This window comes from Vulpes vulpes, chromosome 13 (genome assembly GCF_048418805.1).
Source record: "Vulpes vulpes isolate BD-2025 chromosome 13, VulVul3, whole genome shotgun sequence".
Taxonomy (NCBI): Eukaryota; Metazoa; Chordata; class Mammalia; order Carnivora; family Canidae; genus Vulpes; species Vulpes vulpes.
This window is the reverse complement of record NC_132792.1, coordinates 60,589,173-60,615,618: the sequence shown is the minus strand read 5'-3', so window position 1 is coordinate 60,615,618 and position 26,446 is coordinate 60,589,173. Positions and strand designations below refer to the sequence as shown.

General features: G+C 42.2%; 1 protein-coding gene across 33 annotated transcripts in view; it reads left to right on the top strand.

Moving 5' to 3' along the window:
* The window catches only part of SULF1 (sulfatase 1), a 175,407-nt gene that overhangs the window by 103,146 nt on the left and 45,815 nt on the right, over nt 1-26,446 (top strand). For all 33 annotated transcript variants that reach the window (XM_072734577.1, XM_072734572.1, XM_072734568.1 and 30 more), the window contains 3 exons: nt 3,167-3,406; nt 14,213-14,364; nt 16,750-16,919. In XM_072734577.1, coding sequence (XP_072590678.1) covers nt 3,167-3,406; nt 14,213-14,364; nt 16,750-16,919 — 562 coding nt within the window. The remainder of the gene's footprint in view (nt 1-3,166; nt 3,407-14,212; nt 14,365-16,749; nt 16,920-26,446) is intronic.

Below are 26,446 nucleotides of genomic sequence, written 5' to 3'. Positions count from 1 at the left end.
CTGCTACGAAGGTGTATCATCAGGATTAAATGAGTGGCGGGTGTGACACTCAGAAGAGAACTGGGCTGAGAGTAAGCAGGACATAGATGTATCTGATTCCTTTCTGCAGCATCTTAGAGCCTCGGGAGTGGGCTGAGCTGCTTAGGGGCACCTGCTAAAGTCTCTCTCGGCTCTAGGCTTCCCAGCCTCTGTGTCCAACCTGGAATACTTCTCTTGAGTGTGAGTGTGGGCCATGGACAGGAAGCAGCAGGCTCACCAGGGAGCTTGTTAGAAGTGTAAATTCTCTGGTGCCTCCCCAAGTCTTCTTAATCAGCATCTCAGGGCGGGCTCAGAATTCTGATGTAACATGCTCTCCAAGGGATTTTTAAGTTGGAGGAACATTGTTTCAGAATCTTGTTTTTACTGAGAAACTTTCAGGAATCCTGATGGTGGGGCTGCGGTGGTCACCACGGTGACTCCGAGGACCAAGTGTCCTCATCAATCCCTTTGATTTGGGGACTGCTTAGAATTTGGATAGATTGTTTAGGACCTTGACATGATCAGCTTAGTTAATTGACAGAGTGGCATTTAGAAGGGGAGGGGAGCCCTTACTGATGCAAGTTCAGATTATGAACTAGGCTAAGGTTTAGGGCCAGTTTGTAGATTATTTGACCTTAGATCAGATTTCCATCTACCATCCCATATTTGCAGTCCAGATGAGTCTGTAAACAGGAGATTGCAGGTAACTCAGGACCTTGGAGGATGGTTTCCAGTGCTGCTTAGTTATCAGCTAAGGCTCATAAAGGAAATTGACAGCCCATTCTTTGTAATAAAGAGTGTAGTAGGCGAAGTAGCGTTTGCTGGGTTTTCCCAATATTTGAGATACTACACAAAGGAAGCACTGCAGAGATGTAAAGAGGAGGGGGGAATAAGTGAATAGACGTGACCATTTAGCTCTCTCCCCACTACCATGTCTCTATCCATCTATTTATCTCCATCTCCAGGATATTTCCCCTGTATGATCAATAAATATAAAACACATTTCTGAAATGGACTTCCTTGATCTTCTACAGGGCATATGGCTTTTTAGTTACTTCTTGAGCAACAGCAAAACCATTACTTTTCCAGTTTTCTTCCTGTGCTGAAAACGTGAAGGCATTAGTCAACTCATTACCTTCGGATGCATTACAGCGTCTCTTGGATCTGCTTCTTAGAGGCTCCCTCTATTTTAGAGGCACAATCCAGTTCAAGTCCATATTGCCTCGTGGCCTGATGGCTTCAGCGACCTCTCGGCTGTAACCTTGATGAACCAGCCTATTTCCTCCTCAGTGCACGTACCTCCATCCCCCGTTGCCACAACAACAGCCCTCGAAGACTTTTTCCTTATCAAGTCATTCATGCCTTTGACAAAGAACCTATTCTGCCTTTATTTTGGCCATTCTATCAAATCCAAATATCTCTGCCCAGGCTTGAAGCCACTCTCTAACTCTACCTCTTACATTTCGGCAAGAGAATTCCTCAGTCTTTTTTATTCTAGGAAATCAGTGTACTGTATTCATCCCTCTACTTCTCCCACGTCCAGAGCACGCACATACCATCCTCTCCAACGTGAGCCACTAACACACTTCGCCCATCTTTTGTTTTCCTTCCTGCACCCCTTCCATTTGTCCTCATCTCTTGTTTCAGAACTCTTATCAAACACCCCGTTCAGTCCTCTCTAACCTTATTTGTACCATTACTGCTATCTCCACACTCTTATGTTGCTTTGCAAATATCTCCAAGTGATTTCTCTATGTAGGGTCTCGTCTAGATAGTTTACTGCTAAAGACCAAGGCAGCAGAGAATTTTCCATTTCTTTTGTTAATGCTACACTTGGGGGAGCAGCCCAGAGTGCTGAGGTTGATAGAATGTTCAGCATGAAGTGGGCACTCACTACACGTTATTCACCAATTACAAAAAGGTTGCTTGATCCCCCGAAGACAACCAGAGGAGTAAAAGCAGTTAGGAATCCTCCTAACTGAAGCCTATTTTAGGGAGCTCTAATGAGACCCAATTAGAAACCTTCCTCCTGCTTTCATATGTTTCATGTGAACAGGAAAAGCTAATACGTGAAAAAATCAGGCTAACTGTGGCTTTTTGGACCATTGCACGCTTCTCTTATGCTCTGAATGCTTGCCTGGTTTGCATTACGATTTCCTTCCTTGCTGGAAAACTGCATAGTCTTTCTCCCTTTCTTTGGAAGAAGTGGGACCTGTTGGAAATGTGAGGCTCCAGGATTCAAATGCAATGGGCTTGGCTGGAGTGCTCTGTAGTGCATTTCTTGACAAGTCCTGAAAAGACTATTGAATTCTAGCCTGTGCTTTTTTTTTTTTTTTCCTGCAGTATTTGGATGTGTTTCAGCTGCAGTGTTTGGCTGGATAGAGTAATCGAAGTAGTTTTTTTCTTCCTCAGCAATCTTATGTTACAATTTCATCCTTTGCAGTCAAAATGGAATATTTTACTCTATGCAAATACTTTTGAGTGCAATAGAATCATAGCTCTTTTCATAAGCGAACGATCTATCTTTTAATATTACATGTAAACAGGTGAAAATATAAACTGGCAGTGCTCTCCTGGTAGAAAAACTGGCAGGTATTTGGTGACTTTGCTAGAGGATACCAAGTTACAATGAAGTTTTTTTTTTTTTTTTAATTAAAGACAGGCATTTTGGAGGGACTTTTATTTAATAGGAAAGAAAATAGTTTTCCTCTTTAGTTTCATACAATTAAAACACTAGAGTCAGTAACCTCTGTAATGTCACAAGCATTGTGCGCATGTGGTGGGGTGGAGTTTTGATGCTCTGTGTAACAGGCTCTTGTTCCCTGGTAATCTTCAAAAGGCTGCTGGGCTTTGAATTTGCTCCATATCTAAAATTCTAGCTTTAATTATCAGATTAGCCTGCATTTTTTTCTTTGTGAGTAAGGAGAAGAGAGGCTGAAATGTGTTTATTATTCTGCAAAATGCTTGAGATGGTCGGATCCCAAATGTTTAATTTTGTTCTGGAAATGAGAGCTGTCAAATTATAGACTCCTTCAAGCCAACGGAGGGAAATTAATAAATCAAGGGAATAGAGTCACTGAGTGACACGGCATAAATGGGTGTTCGTGTGGTGCGCTCTGCTAAACAATGCTGGAATTGTGCCTTCCAGGGTCCCTGCAAGTCATGAACAAAACAAGAAAGATTATGGAGCATGGGGGGGCCACCTTCACCAACGCTTTTGTGACTACCCCCATGTGCTGCCCCTCCCGGTCCTCCATGCTCACCGGAAAGTATGTGCACAACCACAATGTCTACACCAACAATGAGAACTGCTCTTCCCCTTCATGGCAGGCGATGCACGAACCTCGGACTTTTGCTGTATATCTTAACAACACTGGCTACAGAACAGGTAAAGTTAGTGGACCTCCTTGCCCATGAACCTCTGGTGGTACTTCTTAGATACAGAAAAATGCCTCGTGTAATGAAGTACGTAAAGTTCCAGTAAATGGAAGTAGTGTAGGCTTTTCTCTTCTATTTCAGTACCCTTCTGATTCCATCCTTTTTTTACTCTGAAGAATGTACCAATAAGAGATCCCTTAGAAAAAAAGAGTGGTTCTCAGTGGGCACATTATGAAAGTGTTATATTCTTCAGAGCAGCCAGTGATTGGAGGATCTGGAACAGAAGAGTTTTCACCCCATTTACCTGCTTACCTCTACCTCCCAAATCTCAAGGGATTTGGGCACGCTTTGAGGCTTGTCTTAGGTGTCGGTAAATTCCTGCTGATTGTTTTAGTGAGAAATCATTAAATGTTTTGAAACTGCTTAGCATCTACTCTAAGGTCTAGGACACAATAGATGATGAAAAGAATTTTTTGAGTTAATAAACAACTGAATGAAGAAACCAATGAGCTGTACCTCATGATTCATTCATTTATTCATTATTAATTGATAGAATTTGGAGATTCTTTAGCTCAGGTTGTGAGATTTTTTAGGTTCCAGGTGTTCATGCCCATCTTCCTTTTTTTTTTTTTTAAGATCTTGTTTATTTATTCACAAGAGACACAGATAGAGATGCAAAGACATAGGCAGAGGGAGAAGCAGGCTCCATGCAGGGAGCCAGTTGTGGGACTTGATCCCAGGATTCCAGGATCATGCCCTGAACTGAAGGCAGATGCTCAACCACTGAGCCGCCCAGGTGTCCCTCATGCCCATCTTCCAAGAAGGAAAGGCATCCCAATCCTACCCCTACTGTCATTGTTTAACCTACGTAGGGCAACAAGAGGCTTCTGGTTAACTGGTCTTTTTAAAATTGGGGACCTCTTTCAAGAAAAGTCATAAATGTCATACCAGTCTTTCTAAGAAAGAAGCAAAGCTCCTTCAGGTAAGCTTAGCCTCCAAAGCCTTTGGATAAAGGCTGAGAGAATTCTCAGCATGTCAATGCTGTCATTGGATTTTCCAAACGTTTCTTCATGAAAGGCAACAAGGATGTTTATAGAAGGGCTGCAAAGCATATAGTTTTTTTCAGAGCGACCTAAACTTATAAGCATTAAAGATATCATCATTAAAACTCTTTGGAAATGATTTTCAGGTCTACAAATTTTCTATTCTGAAGATGGAAAAGTAAAGAGTTTCAGACAAATAAATTCTCTTAAATACCTTTAAAAAATGAAATGAATCTTTCCCACTGGACTTGGAAAATATGAAGCCATTTGCTTCTTTGCAGAACATTCTGTGGGCATTTAATACTTGTTATTTATGGATAAAAATCTTGATTTTGACTATGATAACATGGTCATTCACAAACATCTAAAGATCTCCATTCAGAGAGGAAGCTCCTCCCATGACTCTCAAGGGTGTTTGCTTATGCTTTGGAAAGAAACTAGGTTACTCAGAGTGCCTTATCCTAAGTGTGTTTTCTCACATAAGTGATTTAAATTTATGGTACCTTTCATCTGCAAGCTCTAAGGCACTTTGCGAATCCATCAAATATCCCTGTAGAGTTCAGAGACAGCAAATGTACTTGGCTCTGTTTTATAACTAAGGTGGGGATTTCAAATATTGTGTGACCAACTCAGAAGCAAAATCAGAAATATTCCCCTAATGCTTAGTTCCTGATTTTAACCACCAAATTGTGTTTTGTTCATGAGAAGCATCATGTGACATCAATGCCTTTCAACTCCCTGGCTCCCTGCAATTTAAAACCTAGTAGCAGATATAGGGCTTGAAGGGTCAGGACTCTCACCATCTCCAGAGTGATATGGACGATGTCTGTCATAAGAAATAGAGATGCAGGATGACACAGAGAACCTGCCAGGACTTAGAGTGGTCAACTGGGTTTTGCTCATTTGATTCAGGGCAAATCAAGAAAAAGTGAGAAGATGAATGAGTTCTGAAGAAATTATATACAGCAATGTGACCCTAGTTGACAGTATTGTATTGTGCACTTGAAAGTTGCTGAAAGGATAGATTTTTGGTGGAGTCACTACAAAAAGAAAAAAAAAAAAAAGGAAAATAATAGAGGTGTGAGGTGATATATTGGTTGGTTTGGCAGTGATGAATATTTCACAATGTTTATGTATTTCGAGCCATCAGATTGTATATCTTAAATACATTACAATTTTCCTAAGATTTTATTTATTTATTTGAGAGAGAGAGAGAGCACATGCAAACAGGGGAAGAGAGAGAGATAAGCAGACTCCACACTGAACGCAGAGCTTGACTCCGGGTTTGATCCCACTACCCTGAGTTCACGACCTGAGCTGAAACTAAGAGTCGGTTACTTAAGAGACTGAGCCACCCAGGTGCCCCAAATATATTACAATTTTTTGATTGTCAGTTATACCTCAATAAAGTTAGGTAGAAAAAAGAAAGGAGGAAAAGAAGGAAATTAGTATTTGTTGCTTACCTACTGTGCAGCGGCACTTTAGCTAAATTGTCTCACTTAATTTTTCCAGCAACTTCAAAAGAAAGGATTTGCCTGTGTTACTAAAGATGAAACAGAGACTTAAGAGAGTTGTCCTAGGTAACAGGCTAACCAGTGATAGGATGGATCCAGCATGTCTGACTCCAGAGCTTTTTTTTCATCATCTTACCTTTTTATGTATGCTTCTATTATGCCTCATTCCAAAAATGCCTTCAGAGACACGTAAAACATAACAGGATACAAAATCGTATGGGCCCTGGCAAACAGAAATGAAGAGTTGTATCAGTGAAAGGCAAGGCAAAGCTTAGTATACACAATGCATGCCATGGAATTGTGGGGAAAGAGTGCCATTTTCCAGGTGGCAAAAGCAAAAATTGAAACACCATCCATTCCAAAGTTTACTGGGTCACCAAGATAGAAATAGATCAGTTGCTTCTAAGAAATATTGTGTATTCTGGTACTTGTTTCAATCATACCATGCAGTTGTATATATCTACCCCACAATGGATTATAAGAGCTTGGATGCAACAGAGATAATTTAGTTCAATTCCCTCATTTTCTGGTGAGCAAATTTACATCTACAAGATCAAAAGTGACATATCTGATGTGCTCCTGGGAAGAGCAACTATCAGGACCCTGCTCTTCAAGGTTCTTTTCAGTGCGCTACTCTAACTGCATGGGTTAGGTCGAGAATGACAGTGTACACCATAAGACTGCCCCAATGACAACTGTCGGGCTTTTTGTGCGGACTGGTCACCTGCTTCAGACTGTTGTCTTCCCAAGGATAGATGACTTGCTCCTGGAAACTAAGTCTGATTCCAAGGCCAACCTTCTGTGCAGGGGTCTAGACACTAAGTAATAATTGAATTTATAGTGAGTCATCTTATAGAGAAAATGAAATTCTTTAAAGGAAACAGGTACTTTTCCAAATAGTTAGAAATAGAAAAAGGATGACAAGCACAGAAGAAAATGAATTTCGAGGTGCCCATTAGTGAATCAGACAAAAGTACAAATTGGAAGACTAAAATGGCAGTGATAGAGATCTATATAATTTACATTTATCTTTGATGGGGAAATACTGAAGTGTCTCAGACAATTAGGAAGCAAAGAGGCCTTTGTGACAATATCTAACCTGGGAAAGAGACCCATTTGAAAATACGCAAATAAACACATCAGGATGATGGGCATTTTAGGAAGTTAAAATAATTAGTGAATAAGTATTAAACCAACATAATTATTTATAAGCCATTAAATGAGAGGGGGGAAAGCCAACATATAAAGATTTTATTGTGTTTCTGATAATGAATACATTATTTCGAACGTTTAGCTGAGAACCTAAGAAAAATAATGCAAGAAACTGAAATGTGTATCATACGTAAATACTCATCTAGGGAAAAAGCACAAGGCAGTAATCAGTTTTATGAAGAAAAACTCCAAGAAGACAAATTACTAAGAGGCTGATTTTGGGAGGCATCCAGAATACATGGATTTCAATGAATTTGAATTGATCCAATATTATATTTACCATTTGTATGACATGATTTTTCTTTTTCAGAAATGAGGCATATTTTTGGACTGGCTATAGCCTGAATTTTTTCAAACTTTACTCATGGAAAATATGACTCTCCAACAGCTTAAATGTTCAAAAGGGGAAAATACAGCAACATGTCTATTGCATTTTATGTTCTGACAAGTGAAGTGGGAATGATATTGGATTATCTATCATAAAAATGAATATCCTGCCTATCTGCTAAAAAAAAAAAAAAACTAGTGTAAATTTCTTGTGAGAATATAGACTTGAATGCTAAGCCTGGCATAAGTTTTAAGCTAAAAGTAACAATCAATGTTTGAGAGATAGCATCAAATGTCAGGAAAAAAAACCCTGAATCAAGACTGAGGAGAGCTAGAGCCACGTTCCATCTCTGCCTTTAATTTGTCTGGAGAACTTGCATAAGCTAGTTTTCCAACTTGTATATCTAATGGAGAGATTAAACCAGAATGATTCCGAGGTTTTCTTTCCTGTCCAAAATTATACTGTAATTTTATTATAATCCCTGTAATTTTCATATTGATTCATTTAAAGATTGTGGTGTTCAAATTATAATCAGAACACATGATATGAATGAATTAAATTTTAGTCATACTCATTTTACTTCATATCACTTGGGTGGAGGGGGCAATATTTAATGCAGATTTGCAGTAAATTCTTTTGTAGAGAATTCTTTTATAACAAAATAATTTAGACAAAGAAATTGACTTTCTGATTTGACGTCTTTTCATTTTACAAAATGTATTTATGTCACTTACAGCAAATACACTTTATCATCCAACTTGGGATTTTTTTTTAAAGGTAGAGTTCTCTTAAAGTCAGACACACTCATATTCTTATTTTAATGAGTTATGGTATTACAGATTTTTGATAGTAACATGATGTATAGCATACATACATTTATTGAACTACATGTGTTTAGAATTACACTAAATGCTAGGATATGAAGAGATATAAAGTAGGATCCCTGTCTTAATTAGATCTATAATCTAGTTGGGGAATTATAATTTTAACCTGGTTCAAAATGTATGTATATTGTTAGTTTGTTAGTTACTATCAGTAAAATCCTGGTACTAACTCCCATATCAATGACAAGGAGTAAAAGCTCAATTAGTGCATCATTTGTTACATTAAATAAGACTTAACTTCTCCACATTCAGAAATCTTTTGTATAGTTCCCATTGCTGCCTTAAAGGCCTTTGCTTCAAAGAGTTGAAGGGAAATTTTTAAAGCATTATGTAAGAGATAGTCTTGGACAGAAGTAGCATGGGCTAAAGTCAACAGTAATTATAATCAGGTCTTTCTGATCTTTCTCCCTGTCACCAGACCACCACCCCCTCCCACCAGCTTCTTAAATAGCCATGAAGGGAAGTGTTTAATGATGTCTCAGAGAGGAGAGTGATACAGAAGGACAGGTAGATGGTCTATTAGCAGTATATTCCCATTGTTGCAAGTTGACTGAATTGCCAATGCCAAAGGATAAGAAAAACTTTGTACTGCATATAATCTAATGGCATTATGGGCAAGAAACTAAAATTCACCTTAGGGAAGGAGAAAGAGATTTAATACATCTGGAGGAAAATAATTAGAAGCCCAGATAATCAATTGCAGAGCGCTGCCAGGAAGCATAATGTTGAAAGAGGCCAGGGGTGATTACAAATGAGTCTCAATGTTACGAGGCAACAAGAAAGGCCAGAGTAACTTGAAGCCAACAGCACCGGGGGTGCCGCGTGGTGACGCATGAGGTCCTGGTCTCTCTTGGAACAAGTGTGATGGGTGAGGGCACATCTGGAATACTGAGTACATATTTTACACTCCATTAGCACAAAGACACCAAAAACCTGGAGGGAGTTCTGACAAGTACCAAGGACTATTAAGAGACTTGAAGGGATAGTTTATAAGGGGAGGATTAAGGGAGGGGCAATAGCCATGGCAATGGGTAGAAAGCAGCACTAAATAACCAAACAAGTCAAACAATGAGGGAAGGGCAGGAATGACCCAACACGGCTGCCCCCAGAGGAAAAAACAGAGAACAAAACTGAACATAGCAGGAAAAATCTAAAAAACTAATTAAGCAGGAAAATGTAAGCCCAAAGGGAACCTGTTGCCACAAAATAAGTCTGATTGGGGAGGAAAAATATGTAACCTCTCAAGAAATGTTTTCAAATGCACAAGTGCAGAAGTCAAACAAGATTTCCTCATACCGCCGAATGGTAAAGTACTTAAAATCAGAGCACAGAGTTGGGAGAAAAAAGGTAGTGGTGTTGCTACTAATAATACGAGCAGCAGCGGCATTTAATAAACCCTTGTTATGTGCCAGGCACTGTTTGAAGTGTCTCACCTATGTTTTTTAATTTCATTGGATTCTCACAACAATCCTACCACTGTTATTACCATCCTCATGGTTTTGTAGATGGAGAACTAGAGGTAAAGAGAGGCCACGTAACTTGCTTGTGGACGGACATCTAGCAAATAGCACAGCCAGGATTTAAACCCAGGCAGGCCAGCTCCCAGGTTCATATTCCAAACCGCAGCACTCTTCTACTTCTTTTAAGACGAAAGGGAGAGAAAAGTGGGGAAAACCACTGGGGATGAGGAGCAGGCCAGAGAAAAGAGCTGGGCCCGAGATTATTAAATGAAAAGTTCCTGGAAATAGTCCCCTTCTGAAGTAATGTTGGCGGGGTGTGGCCCTGGTCCTCTGCCTCTGACTGCAAGTCACATTGCCTTTAGTCAGAAAGGAGAATCATCTTGTGGTTCTAGGTGAAAAGGTGGTTGGTCTCTAAAGATAAGAATCCCTCATTAGAATTCCTACTGCACATAGTCAGCTCAGAGGGAAATCCTGAGTCATATCTGACGTGAGATCCTTTGACACTTTGTCCCACACTCGTCAATCTGCAATTGGCGTTTGGCCAATTGACCGCTTGATTGATTCACTCATTTGCAGAGTCAATATATAAACATCCATCCAACAAGTAGACATTTCTCAAACTTGAGTTAACTTTTGGAAGAAAATAAATCTAATCGGAAATATCACCTTCAGGCACTTATAATTCAAGTGAAAACCTAAGTCTAGAACTTATGTAGGATCCCCAGAATACATGGAGGTCCATGAACCCCAGTGCAAGAAACAAAAATTATGAAGCCTCCTATGCTATGTGCAGGGATAGGAAACGGGGGGAGGTACAAAGATGAGGCCAAGGCAATGTTGGCCCTCAAAGCCTTACAGTCTAAGAGGAATTACCTTACATGACTGTAGAGCGAAGACAGCATTCGAGTCAAAGAGACAAATCACTTTGCACTTGGGCAAAGTCTGGAATTGAAATGGCACCTGGTCTAGCCTGATACACAGCAGGGAGATGAGAGGACTGGCACAGGCAAAGGCAGGAGAAGTGAAAACCAGAGCAAATGGAGAAGACACATTCTCTGGAGAGAGGGTCAAATAACAGAAATACAGGCTTGGGCTGGAAAGAGAGGCATTTTGTCCAAGGGTGATCCAAGGGTGGCCTTGCATGGCATGCTATCAAATGAAACTTGATTCTGTCAAGTGAAACTTGGGGGGGGTGGGGAGGTCCATCCACAGTTGTGACAACAGAGTGATGTGACCAGAGCCAGTCTTCAGGAAGGTGGCGCTAAGAATGGAAAGACCCCTGAGGCCTGGCTAGGAGAGCTGGCAGGAGACTGTGAGCATTCATGAGGGGTGTCAAGTAAGCGGAGAAAGAGGGGCAGGTTTGAGAGCTATGATCCACATAGAACCTTCAGGTGGTGGTGACTGCTTAGCAAGGGAACCAAAGGAGCAGGTGAATCGGGGAAGGTTCCAGGGTGCCAAGCCTGGTCAACCAGGAAGACGATTCTTACAGAGAATAAAAGAGTATCTGAGGAGAGAAGTAAACTCAGAAGGGAAAAGGATTAATTCGGTTCTGGGCAATTGTATTAAAAGCGAGGAAACATTCAGATGGAGGTATCCTACAGGTAGCTGTATGGTAAGGACGAAAGCGAGCTAGCTAGCCCACAAATGATGCACTGTGGGCAAGTGCGAGATTCAGAAATGCACTTGATTTAAGAGTGATACCGATAAAGTGCCTGAATCTGGGATCTGTTTTTGTCTTCCCAGGCGAGGCATCCAGGAACTATCTTTCTTTATGTGTGTAAGTGGAGGCACCTGTAAAACCTGCTTGATGAAGCTGCAAAGTGGCTTTGACATAGAAGGCATCTGGCTAGCCCTCGTTTCCCCCTAAAACGAAAGATGGCAGCCTTTTAAAGATCAGAAAAATTAGGGGTGCCTGGGTGGCTCAGTCAGTTAAGCGTTTGCCTTTGGCTCAGGTCATGACCCTAGGGTCCTGGGCTCGAGCCCCACATCGGGCTCCCTGCTCGGTGAGGAGCCTGCTTCTCCCTCTCCCGCTGCCCCTCACCCTTGGGGCAAATAAAGCCTTTAGAAAACAAAAATCAGAAAAATTAAAACTTGCGTGTAGGTGTGTCTTACATATGCATTTATGTATAGGCATAAGCGTGTGTGTATATGCAACACATACACCTATATTTACACATATAAAAATGTCTCTACATCCTTTTACTTAAGGGAAAGGCTATGTATATGGCTAACAGGGTGACCAGACATCTGGGTTACCCAGAGTAGTGCTTGTTTATACTTGCCTTCCTGGTGAAATTGCAACTATTAGAAATAGTACTCTCCTTGTCTTGCAGGCTGATTGAATACTTCAGTTTTTAGGGCTGATTGGCTCTCAACCCTTTCAGAGCAGTGCATGGAATATAATGGGAATGCCGGGCTTTCCCCACAAATGAAAATTTGTGTGTGTGTGTTTAAACCAAACCTAAAAAACTGATAACAGCAGCTTAGAAATAGTATTTATTTCAGAATCGTGCATGTAAACATGAGATTAACAACCCTGGATCCCAGTTTGACCTTTCTGTAATTGCAGAGTTATAGTGTTGCTGCTGTGGTATTAGAATAATTTTTTTTTAAACTTTTTTTTTATATTTTTTTTAATTTTTATTTATTTATGATAGTCACACAGAGAGAGAGAGAGAGGCAGAGATACAGGCAGAGGGAGAAGCAGGCTCCATGCACCGGGAGCCCGACGTGGGATTCGATCCCGGGTCTCCAGGATCGCGCCCTGGGCCAAAGGCAGGCGCCAAACCGCTGCGCCACCCGGGGATCCCTAGAATAATTTTTTAATGTCATCTTGAAATAGAGGTGGGGATTGTAAGTACTAATGCAAAGGTAAATAAAAAACACTTCTTGGGGATCCCTGGGTGGCTCAGCAGTTTCGCACCTGCCTTTGGCCCAGGGCGCGATCCTGGAGTCCCGGGATCAAGTCCCACATCAGGCTCCCGGCATGGAGCCTGCTTCTCCTTCTACCTGTGTCTCTGCCTCTCTCTCTCTCTCTCTCTCTCTCTCTCTCTGTGTCTACCATAAATAAATAAAAATAAATCTTTAAAAAAATACTTCTTAAATGTATGCAGTTGGTTTATTTTCTCTGTAAGAATCATAAAAGTTGACACATTACCGATAATTGAAATGATTAATGATTTATCAGCAGGGTGATTTGATCAGACCTTATACACAAACTTTGGTATACTCCAGAATGTGTTATTGCACTTGTGATGCTCTCTTGTCTAACCTAAATTTGCATCGCATGGTGATAACAGGGTATACGTAGTGTGGTTAAAGTAAGTGAACATATAAAAGAAAAAAAAAGAAAGAAAAGAAATAGTACTCTCTTTCTCAAAAGTGTGCCAACAATACATTTTTGGTTACCCTTCTTATAGGCAGCAAGTATTTGACCTCAAGAGCTAACCCATTCCATTTGCGAAACCCCAACCACCCTACTTTCTCCTTCGCCCCTCTCCTATCATCATCTATGGTTGAGGACCAAATCCAAAATTTCCCTCTGAAAGGATTGGTAAGCCCTTTGCACATGGCCTTCCTTGGATGGGACATGCCAAAGTTACAGATGTGAAGTCCCTCCAGTAGTTTCGTCGATGAGCAATGGAGTGTTTGAGTCCTGTGTAATTCTGTTATGCCATAATTCTATGAACATTAGTCACCTAGGTAGTAATTCTCTGTTACCCAGATTTTTTTTTCACCATTAATAGACGTGCACATTCATAAAATGCACCTAACGGAAACACCGATGCCGTAAGATGCATGTGACGTAAAAACTCTTACCATGTGCCATAGAAATGGAGTCTGCCATGGTTCCTTGATTTGGAGAATTTGTGCTCTGGAGATGCAAAAACAAAGACAGGTTTTACCATAGTGTTGTTATAATTCATTTACAACTCTCAAGTAGTAGGTTAGGAAACTTATTTTCTCACAAAGACTGAACTTTCAGGCCTCCAGTATTTGCCAAAGATAGCATTCCAGATTTCCACTGGCTAATTCTCTGTTACATCAACTTAACAAAAGGGTACATTCTGCTTTTATCCCAGCAGAACCACGAGAAATAGATGCATCCAGATTATCATGATTGTTATGGTGATTTTATTGCAGTATAATCCATGTACTTGGGTGCTACGTTTATTTATTCAAAGGGAAAATGTGTATGTGTCACTTTGTCAAAGAATCAGAGTATTACACTATTATTTTGGCTTCTACTGTTACCTAGTTTTACTTTTGTTTTACTGCCCCTTTTTCGAGTCCTAATTTCATACTTATGCATTTATGCACTTATTTGTGATTAATCATTTCATATGAGAAAATAAGCCTTTTTTTCCCTTTGCAGCCTTTTTTGGAAAATACCTCAATGAATATAATGGCAGCTACATCCCTCCTGGGTGGCGAGAATGGCTTGGATTAATCAAGAATTCTCGTTTCTATAATTACACTGTTTGTCGCAATGGCATCAAAGAAAAGCATGGATTTGATTATGCAAAGGTAATTTTCAGGCACTTTTATACTGCATCAATTTACTTTGTGCATAATGGGGAAAAGCCATTTTCAGTGAGTTAACTTATCCACGAGATTGGCTTTCTATGTTCTCACAATGTTAGAATGAGAAATTTTAAGGTAATTTTAAACTCCAGGCAAGAAAAAGACTTTCAAGGAACACTGACTTTGAATAGTGATTCTTTTTTCCCTCATTAGGATGAAAGGCAATCAGCCTTTGATGAAGCATCATCAAGAAAATCATAGATGCCTCCACTCTGTCTTGTGATTTCTCTTTTTTTTTTTTTATTTTTCTGCTCTCTAGAGGATTTGTCCACCTAATCAAATGTTCATCTTGTACCATTTTGCTTTTCACTGGGGTAAAAGTGTATTTCATCTGTGACTTCAGGTTTAGATGTAAGAGTAAGAGCAGACAAGCGCAATAATCGAGGGTCAGGAAACTACATTCTTTGCTTTTACTCCTGTCTGGCCAAGCGTTGATATGTGACAAGGCCACCTGCCTCTCGGCAGTCAGAGTCCACAAAAGTCTCTGAGGCCATCAATCCTAGGATTTCCAAGTCAATTCATAGAAACTGAAATCGACACGTCCCTCGGTTCTCTAACAAATGCATCCCAGATTAGACTTTTTAAAATTCACAAAGGTTTTGTGATTGCCAACTTAAAATAAAACAATATTCCGATGACAAGAGTGAAGGGGTATGAAAATATCGTCAAATTTAGCCTGCTAATTAGCCTAAAATATCCTCTTCTCTTCTAGCCATGCCCATCTCTTCCTCACTTATCTAAAAGAAGCTGACAATCTGCTCTATCTAGCATAGATCACTACGAAAGAGCCACTGGTAGAAATCAGAGAGAGGGAACTTGATTTAATTTTGGCGCAGTGCTGCCTTTATGCTTGGCCCGATTTGAGTTCAAGGAACGTGGTGCGAGATAAGGTCTAAGTCTTACTCTTTAGTCCCCTTCCGAAAACAATGAATGCAAATGAATTCACAAACATTGCTAATAGGATCCCAGACTCATCAAAGTGGAGAGCTGGCGGGGACCTTGGAGGCAGATTTGAGCAATGTCCTACAAAGTGCGCTAATTGTCACCGCTATCATTTTTTATCTGTGGGGATGCTTTCATGCTCCTTGTTCAAGCTATTAACCTTTCTTTCCCTGTTGTCCTAAGGAGAGCAAAGTAATCAAGATTCCCTCCAAAGACTAAAATTAGCGTAACTTGCCCATTATCACAGCTGATTAAGTGTCAAAGACAACTGTGTCCGAAAAGAATATATGGCTTTTTTTTGAGTGAGAAAAGGAATGAAACAGACACTCCCATGGAAGAAGGTGATAGCCTGTGGACTTGTCCTAACAATGACATGTGACACAGATTTCCTCCCTTGGGCACTGCTTTTGCAGCTGTTCTGGTCCTTGAGTCTACATGTGATTAGTCATGCCTGGAAGCCTCTGACATTGTGAACGAGGCCTGGGCACTTTCTGAATAAAGTTTGTCCGGGAGCTCCAGGCCAACGATACCCACTTAGGGGAAGCAGGTGGTTTAATTTAAGTTTTCATCGTTCCTTTTCATTCCATTTCTTCCTTCCCCCTTACAGAGTTGCATCAGTCCCTTGGACTGCAGCTTAAGTCATTTTATTAACAAGACAGGCTCAAATCCCAGCAGCTGTATCATTTTAGTTGTGCAATTAACAGTATAATCTGCAGGAAATCAAATGCTCCCCATATTTAGTGTTTCAAGTAAATTAATTGATAAAATATTGTGGCTTTTCCCTGTGCACCCAGATTTTGGCTACGGCTCTCATTAGCGATTATTGCGTAATTCCCACAGGTGAATTTTTAATTTAAAGAAAAGACCTTTTCTTTAAATCTCGTGGATAAGGCCTTTTCTTTTGTTTGTGTGTGTGTGTGTGTGTGTGTGTGTGTGTTCTGCAACTGTGAATTTGTAGTGGGCGTGGGTGTTTCCTGCCCTTGAAAGTAATTAAATTTTTTGTCAACGAATTACATCAATGAAACCTGAGAATGAAATATGTATCCGGTGTTTCATGCGCTCTAGCATTTGGATTGCCAGATCTGATCATTATCTTGGGCAAACAGGACTGGACTTTTTTTTTTTTTCTTTCCTAATTGCTAAGTTGTGCCGTACTTAAAATGAAATCTTTGCATGTTACCAAGCTAGCAACCCTAGAAAGTAACTGGCAGCTGATTTTGTCTATTATGGAAGATGTTTTGCTGCTTTGGGAAGTATCATTTTCCCTCCTGCTTTAGACCTTATCTCTTCATTCAGTGAGATGCTTCTGAAGAAAGCAGTATTCAAATGTGATCTGATGAATGTCACCTTTTGTAATTTTTGTTTTGTGTCAAATGTATGTTTCAGGACTACTTCACAGACTTAATCACTAACGAGAGCATTAATTACTTCAAAATGTCTAAGAGAATGTATCCCCATAGGCCCATTATGATGGTGATCAGCCACGCTGCGCCCCACGGCCCCGAGGACTCGGCCCCACAGTTTTCAAAACTGTACCCCAATGCTTCCCAACACATGTGAGTAATAACGTCAGTTCTGGGACCTGCTGAACTCAGGCCTTTCCTTTGCTCCTCGCCTCCCTCCTCCCCACTCCCCCTACTTCCTTCTCCAGAGGCAGGAACACCAGCTCCTGCCATGAGACCGCAGGCCGGGGGGCCTGGCATGAAGGACTTGTCTAATGGTGTGATTGGGAATCACATTTCCAACATTTGTAAGTAGCTAAATGGAAAGGAAGACAAGTGCATAGGGTGAATGGGGGAAATTTTTATCAGGCGTTCCCTTCAGTTTGTCCTAAATAATATTCCTGAGCATGATCTCATAAAAATAACAATCAAGCGGTGTGCTTCTCCTAGCAGCAGAGTGGCGCTCCCTGGTCTGGCTGTAGAAACGTGGGTTGGTCTCTAGGCGAGCACTGGGGCAGCTTTGCTGCAGATGTGCAGTTAGGATTGCTGTAGAAAGCAGCTTGCATGGGCTTGCCCGAGAGGCCTTCTCAGGTCACGGCTTTAAAATAACCTGATGTTTCTTTTTGAGAGGCTTGCTGAGGAGGGGAGGGAAGGCCCAGGGGAAGGGGGCTGATGGTGTGGGGGCCCGAGACAGCCGAGAGCCCTGTTACGCCGGTAACTCTCACTAGCCAAGAGTGGAAAAGCCCGGATGCTTTGGCAGCAAAGAACATGATTTTGTTTTTCACTCTGTCGACTTGCTTCCTTCCCATCCGTTGCAATAACACGCAGTCTTCCCCTCCAGAGCAGCTGGCTCTGTGTCCTCTGAACCACCGGCCATCAGACAGGTAGGGAGCGGGGAATGGATAAGTTTCCTTCATCACTAAACCTCCAAAATTGGTTCTTAATCTGTTTATGCTTAAGTATCATCCCTTTTCATCCACACTGATTCCCAGCCACAGTCCCAGACAGAAAGAAAATAGATTAAATGTATTTATGAAAAGAGAGAAGCGCCGAAGGCACTGTAGTTGCTGACCGTTATGTATCCTTATATTCTTATTTTTTTTATCTTATAACTAATAAACCGATGGCTTTGGGCCAGTGGTGTTCAGATCATCTCTGTCATATCAAGTGACTTTGAAAGAAGGAAAGAGGTCAGAGCTGACTGCGATAGGAACTAACAGTAAATATAGAGCCAGGACAGCTATCCTACAGAGCATGCAAAATAGGATGGAAGAATGGAAGCATTTTAATGCATAAACTATTGTCAACAAAGCAGGCTGCCCCAGCACCTGGGGAACGTGGTCTGGGTGAGCCACTGTGTTTTGGAAAGAACCCTGGTGGATGGATATCCAAACCTCTGAGGATCTACGTGCATGTAACCATGCACCTAAATCCATGAGCAAAGCCCACGAGTGGCAAGTGGCTCTCCATTACAGGTGGCTTACAGAGTTAGCAAGCGGCCAGTTCAGTGAAAGAGAAAGGTCTTCGCAGTCTTCTTCTGTGCCCTGGGGACCCGCCTCTCTCCTCTTTTGAATCAGAAATCACTCTGTGTAAGTTCTTTTGTTGCGTTGGCAGATGCTCCCACCTTTGACCGGTGTTTTCCCCAGGAGAAGGGATTGACAAAATGTGGTGTTTTATGGCTCCTTAGGAGTCAGCCTGCCTTTGAAGCTCCCAGGCAAGGTCCTGGGCCTACAGAAAAAGCAGCTGCAGGTCAAGAGGTTCTGACAGCTTCTGTGGCATACACAGACAGCAACTACAAGATGAGAGGAATCTGCAGGCTTCTTGGGGCCTTAATGATAACTAAAATACAGCATTTTTGATTCCAGCAAATAAAAATTCTCTTTGATTCCACAAATATTTACAAGTGGCACCACACGGTACAGCCTGGATGTAGGCATGAGGAAGACACGATTGCTAACAATCGGGAACCAATGAGCAAAGACAGAGAGACTGGAACACTGCAGCCAAAGCCAGCTTGCCACCAGCTTTTGTTAATGAGACTTTATTGAAATACAGCCATATTCACTTTTTTGTGTGTTATCTGGGCTGCTTTCACAATTCAACAGCAGAGCAGTTGTGGCAGGTACATGGTGGCCTGCACCACTCCAGTTATTTAGTCTCTGATCCTTTACGGAGTGAGTTTGCCCCTCAACCCCTACTCTAGGGGGGAGGATGGGCAAGTGTCCAAATTGCCTTATCACCGCTAGGAAGAGAAGTGATTAAGTGCCAGGCCAGCCCTTCAAGGGGCTATGGAAGTTTGGAGGAAGAAATGCTCACATTTCTTAGGGGAACGTGGACAAGTCATGGACCGGTGGACATTCAGAGCGAGCCTCAAAGAATGGGTAAAATTTCTGCAGCTGATTCTACAGATTGAGTAGATGATTTCAGGATGAAAATGCAGCATGGACAAGTGGTCACCACGTTAAGTGAGGCGATTTAAGATGTGACCTCAGAGAATGGCATGCAAGGAAGGCAATAAGGGATAAAGCTAGAAAGGGAAACTAGCAGAGTTTTGAAGACTTGAATGAATGTGTAACCATAAGGAGAGAGTCACCGGAGGTCATTTAGTAGAGTAGTGATGTAAGGTGGAACATGGTCATTTTCACATGCAAGTCGTTTCAGTTATTCCCTTTTAGTTCACATGAACCACCTGTGTGTCTAAAATAAAATCTACACACGGCAGAGTGAAATGCATTTAGGCCTTTGAGACAAACAAGTCGGGTTCCTTTTTCATCCGTCCTCAATACTAAGCCTGTGGGCAACTTTTTTTAACCTCTGGGAACCTCCACTGTCTCATCTGTTACATGTGGATAATACTCGTGCTTTGATATGATGTCATGAACAAAAATTAGTAGAGGAAGCCTAAAAAAAAAAAAAAAAAAAAAAAAAGGAGAGGAAGCCTACCTCAAGTCCCCACCACATAAGTCCCGGGACACAGAAGCCACTTCATAGCTGCGAATTCTTATTGATCCTTTCTGTTAAGATGAACCCCATAAAGCTCTTTCTCAATTCCATCTGTCTTGACCTACAAAAAGTACAGTTTTACTTGGCTCAACTAAACGTTGAGGGGAAGCAGCTGAAGAAGTGACAAGTTGATACATGTCCATTGCAATGTGACAAATCTCTTGACAAGCTAAGACTCACACGTGATGAGCCTCTCACACCTGGCCATCCTAAAACCACGGCTGCAGTGTGGGCCGTGCTGTCTTTTCCAGGTGCAAAATGTGCACTACGAGCAAGTGCCAGTGGGGAGACCACACTTAGCCATAGAAAATGAAAATCCACACTGTGAGTTCAGTGCTTCAGCTTCTATCTGCTGCTAAGCGTGGGGCTCTGGTGCACCCCGAATGGAGAGATCTGCTGTGTCACCCACAGGCCTTCGAAGGCCCCCTGGGGCTCCACACCTTGGGGTGTCCAGGCCTCCCTGACTGCCGCTTGCCAGAGCAAGGGGCTGGCAAGAGGCGGTGGGTGGCTCTTGTCCCCATGAGTGACTGCACAGGGTCACAGTTCAGGGTGTAGACAAAGGAGACAGATGAAGACAGGAGGCTAACGGAGGAGCCCGGAGCCCCGGCATGGCCAGTTTCCTCAGCGAGAACACAAGCACCACATGCAAGTGAAGGGATGGAAGAAGCTAAGTACTTCGCAGAAATGTTTGCCAAGGGACGCCTGGGTGGTTCAGTGATTGAGCATCTGCCCTCGGCTGAGGTCATGATCCCGGGGTTCCAGGATCGAGTCCCACATTGATCGAGTCCCAGAGGGGGCCTGCTTCTCCCTCTGGCTGTGTCTCTGCCTCTCTCTCTCTCTCTCTGTGTCTCTCATGAATAAATAAATAAATATTTTTTTTTTTTAAAAGAAATCTTTGGCAAGTCCTCTGAAAAGGGCGAGAAGCCCACAGGGGTGAGAGAAGCAAGTCCTTTTGGAAGGTTCCTTTGGGAAGGTTCAGTCCCGGGAAGCTCGGGCTGTGGACCTCCGACCCTCTGGGACTAGAGTGGTGCGTCGCGTGTCCAGGGCGCTTTGCGCTCCCCACCAAGCCAGGAAGCCAGACCCATGTTGGCCTGTTGGCTTTACACACAGAGGCTTGAGGTTTTGCCAACCCACTAAGAATGAGGACGGATGTGGCCTCACTGTTGAATCAGAGGCAGCTCTGCTGTGCCTGGCGTCGGTGACGTCTGAGGGAGCCTCCATCATACAGAGCATTTAAGGATCCCTCCCCTAAAGCTCTTGGTGGTGGCGAGGACCCTACTCTGCTTTTCAGTAAATTACCTCCCCGTCCCCTCATAGCACTGCTGTTCCCCCATTCTCACTTGGACGTAGCTCTTCTCTCCTGGCCTCCGTGAGGTGGTAACGTGCAGCAGTGGCAGGAAAGGAGCTTCCACTTACTGCTGATTCTGGGGGAAGCTGAGGGACGCCCCTACCACCTTCCTACAATCATGCGCCTAACGACTGAAATTTGTTGTTGTTGCTGTTGTTCCAGTTTGTCAGTTGTTTCTCCCCACCCCTGGAAATGTGTGCGATTATGTGTGCAAACACACAAACACGGATTCAAGTGAAATCTTAAATCTTGGTAGAACAATCCAGGTCCACTAACTTGCAAGAATGGTTCTAAAAGCACCGTTTGGGGATGACGTAGTCTGTCAAAGGGACAACTACCTCTGCGTGAGCCTCAGAACAAAGTTTTTGAAAGGCCTTTGCTGTCCTAAGTTGGAAAGAAATGTCTGTCCTTAAGAGAATTTGCCCATTCTTATTTCATTTCTTCCACAGATCCACAAAAGAAAGGACTTTTGGGGATGGGAGAGCTTTAAATTCCCCATAAAATTCTTTGATTTGGGCAAAACTCATTGCTCCTTTTGTGTGCCCACTTTGTTTTTCTCTTCTTCATTGACTATGTATCCCATGGTGCTGGCTGTTTACCCAGACCCTTGAAATCAAACTGCACACCTCCAGGAGGCAGCAGTCACACAAGATATCATGTGAATGAGGCCCTGCAAGACAGCTCTTTCCTAAAGACAGGGCCAAGCCTCACATCTCTAGCTCTGGTGCCTGGGGAGCAGGGCTCCTGCGACATCCCCTGCCTGAAACTTTTTTGTTTAGCAAATGAATAAGCATATTAACCCCACCACCTCGGTGACATTAAGCCATTTTTAATAGCATAAAAATATTTAAGCAATCGGCTTTATGAATTAAAGGACACCTGCAGATCACCTAATGCCATAAATTCTTAGATTAAAAAATGAGGGCCCAAACTCTATTTAAAAAAATAAAAAGACCCAAATGGCTTTGCCCAGGTCGCATAAGTAGATTAGGGAAGCTGGAGCCAAAACTCCGTTCTCTTGGCCTCAGGTGATCTTTGCACTGGCCGGGGTTTGCTCAGTATACTTCACAGTTACCATTAATATCAGAAGTGGCTGCTGTGTGGGAGTTTGCACGATTCTGTTGGAGTTTGCAGCATTTTAGAAGACTTTTAAAATTAGTTTCCTGCGGTATCTATAATCAAGATCATTTGATATTATTCTGTGTGCGTTCAAATGTTACCTACCTAAAGACATTTGAACTCAGGTGGGGAATATCTCTACAAAGTCAATTAAATAAGTTCAATTTGAGTGAAAGCTGAGATGGTGTGGCTTGGGAGATTAAGTATAGAATTTCCAATTTAATGCTTTGAGTGTGTGTGTCTTAAATCTGTATAACAGGCTTATTCTGGGAATTGAAACCCTATTTCATTTCTTACAAAATGATGGTCCTGCTACCAGTACCCTTTAAGAGTTAGATCGTTAGAGGTTTTTTTTTGTTGTCCAAGACTAAATAACAAATGAAGAAAACACTTGGTCAAATATAAAACACTACAAATGTATTTCTTTTCTCTGGGTGACAGCAAAGGCCATCGGCAATAAAAATGAACTGCTAAGTTTCTTGCAATTCCCTGAATATGGATTTAATATACAACACATGCATTTCTTAAAACTATTTCTTTTCTACTGAGAATTATTCTCCCCAAATACCCACCCATCAAAAAGAAAGGTGGCATTATTGATTTTCAGAATTCTTATTCCTGTTACACTAATAAGCAATACAGGAGAGAAAATCAAAGCCCAAAGAGAATTGGCACACAGATGGCAAAGGTTGAACTCACAAACGTGTGGTCTGAAGGATCTGTGATCTAATGCTGAGCAATAAATCCAAACAAGTAACAACTGGAGAAAAGCAATATGCAAAAAAAAAAAAAAAAAAAAAAAAGTTAACATTTCAAATAAGAGCACAGTCTACTGAGGGCTCCAGGCATGTTTGTGGAGAACGTAAGTCCTGGAATACATAGTTTATGGGTAAATCCTCCTCTGAAGAGACAGCAAGACGTCTTACCCGATTGGGACATGGATTTTTTTTTCCCCAAGAAAGCAACTGATACTCAAAAACGTCAATTTATTCATTTGTCCTCTCAGTTTTAAAGCAAACAGCCAGTGTAATCTATCTTTTCGCTGATGCAACCAGCTTGCCTTGGAGGGTCAGACTTTATCTTGTACTGTCAGCAAAAGTAGACACTAAGCAGCTGGTGGGGGGCACTTGAATGGGAAGCCAAAGAGGCTAATATTTTAAACCAGGACAAAGGCTAAGGATTTTCAGACTTACTTTTTTGAGAGAAAGGAATGTATGTATCAGATCTTTTAATGACTGGGATTTCGAGGCACTTCTTGGGGACTGTGGTGCAGTGCAGCGCCCTGGCCCTTGTGATGTGATGGAGAGCGCTCTGGCCCCGGACAGACTTTCTGAGCCGCCTCTGGACACTTTACTTTCTAATTTGTGAAACAGGAATAAGATGTCCTGCCTACACCTCAGGGTTGCCACGACAGTCCAAAGAGCTACTCATGATAAGATCTCTGCCAGCTACCTGCCATTATAGGTCTGATGTGATACCAGGATTTGTTCTCTGGTGTCACTGAAATCTCTTTAAACCCCCACATAACTTTGAAGTTGTTATTCCCATTATACAGGTGAAGAAACAGAGGCTTAGAGAAAAAAAAAAAAGTTACCCAAGATCACACACTAGTAACAGGGCTGGGATGAGATTGCACGTGTGATCCCCACACATTCTGGAACAGTTGGACATGTGATTTTCCACTTTTCCCTAAAACAGCTACCTGCTTCTTTCTGTGGCTGTCGTCCAGCTGCCAGCTCCAGGCCCTATTTGAATCATTGTGACTCAGTTCTTAGGGAAGCAAGCCTTAATTATCATGGGGAGGGGGGGACCCTGAAGGCTGCATCTTCCAGGAATTTGGCAGACCCCAGCAGGAGGCAACCACAGGTCCTTGGCAAAAGATCACTTTTCAACAACATTGTCAATTCCAGCGACCCCCGACCTTCCACCTGCAGCCCCCCCCCCAACAGCTGCTGTTCTGTGGGAAGCAGTGGCAGTCTGTCTTCCTTTAAAAGGCAAATTCGTACCCCCCTCCTCAGCCCCCTGCTGAGATCCCACCTGGGATTTCATCCCCAGAGCTGGGGGTCAGCTCCCACTTGGAAAATTAAGGGGGGAGGGGGCGGGGAAAGGCAAGCTGGGAGGTGGGGAGGGACAGTGGCTTTGACAGCAGACCTGAACTCTCCTCTTTAATAGAAGCCAGATTTAACATATGTCATTCTGCAAATCCGGGAGTCCAATTTGAGGCTTGTAATTTGCTGCGACCTTCCCCGGTCCTCCAAGCGAGGTGGAGCTATGCCAAGCACATCAAGGTAGCCAGTAGAAGATGTAATTTGCCCGCTGTGAGCCTTCGTTTCGGTTCCCTATTGTTAATTTTTATTTGTGTTGAGGTTTTGTGGCTTTAAAAAAGTCAACTCGATTTCTTTTAAAATTAAGGCAAGCCAGCATCAAGGCAGTGAGAGGAAGATGTTTAGGTACTAGAAAGAAGCCCTGTGTAATCTGTTATAGCCATATTCTTTTTCAGGGCACGTATCAGTAAATGGATAGGGGACCTTTCATGACCCACTTGCTATATTTTTCTGACCTCCAGCTCCCCCCACGGGTGAAAATCCCTCTCCTCGGAGGCTTAGAAGCCCCTGTCTCATGCTCCTCAGCCCCTCGATCTAATCCTGTTTGTACCACGACATGCTGCGTGGAGAATGAGAAACAGGGCTTACATGCTTTCCTACCCCAGGAACTCCTGACATGGGAGAGGCTGATCTGCCCGTGTTCACTTTTAGACATGAGGAACCCTTTCAGGCCAAAAACATGGGACCAAGTGGCTCATGAGTCACTTACTGGCTAAGCAGAAGGAAGCTCATGTTGCAAGTTTCTCTTAAAAAAGAATGGCAGGTGATCCCAGAAGAGCTTGTTGGATTTTAATGCAACAGGATTTTTCGACCCAGACACTTCTATAGAATGTATTTGTTTATTGGCTTCCATAGGAAATTCATGTGCCGCTCTACTAGGCATTTTTAAGTGTGGTACAGAAAGAGATAACAAAACGTTGATAGATAGATGATAGATTTGTTGTTCCTCAAAAGAAGTTTTTAAGAAAGTGCTATTATCCCCACATACAGATGAGCAAAGTGAACCACACTTGCTTTTCCTACTCTGCAAATCTGCCCCTTTAACAGGGAGTGGACTTACACTACTGAGCACAATTTATATAATTTTAGGGACAGTATATTCTGTGCTCAGTGTTATATTGGTGTTTGTGCTGTTGTGCTTCTGCTAGTTAACCAGCATCCACACTGATCATCAGGGGGACTTATTGTGCCGAGAAGGTGAATGGTACCAAACAGCATTTTCAACTATCAAAAGAGAGGTTCTGCAAATCCACTGGCAGAAGAAAATGTATGATAATGGGCAGCATTTATACAGCTCAGCATAAGCTGAGCTTATAAATAAGCCAGTATATAAGCCAGTATACAGTCATGTAGCTCAGAAACCCCAGGCTTACCCCCAAGGGAAATTTGTACCATGACAAACTAGAGGAGTACACGATCAGCACCCCTGAATTCACTGGGCTCACAGTGAATATTTCTCAGGGCAGTTTTTGGTTTTTTGGGCTTTTTAAAGATTTTATTTATTTAATTTTACTTTAGAAAGACAGCAAGAAGGGGGAGGAACAGAGTGGGGGAGAGAGAAGGGGGGGGAAAGAATCCCAAACAAACTCCATGCTGAGAATGAAGCCTGACACAGGGCTTGATCTCAAAACACTGAGATCATGACCTAAGCCGAAATCAAGAGTCGAATGCTTAACTGACTGAGCCACCCAGGCGCCCCTGTTTCCCTAGCTTTATAATATAATGATGGGGCAGGGTCCCTACATTTGTCGTTGTCCATGATTTTTCACTGATAGGATCCTCCCCAGAACAGACATTGGCTATCAGATTTCTCAACCAACATGGATTGTTGCTTATTCTGTGAGACCAGTTACTTGTAAAGTTGTGGGTCATATGAGAAGCAGTCTGAGACATAGGAAGCACCCCGCATTTCACTTTTCTTTCATTTTGTTAGAATGGTCCTAATGGACTTTGGAATTGAGTCCTGGATCTACCACCTGGTAGCTTTGTCCATCTGAGGATTTAACTTTGCTAAGCCTCAGTTTTCTCAACTGTAAAATGGGAATAATAAACCAAGTTCCAAGAAC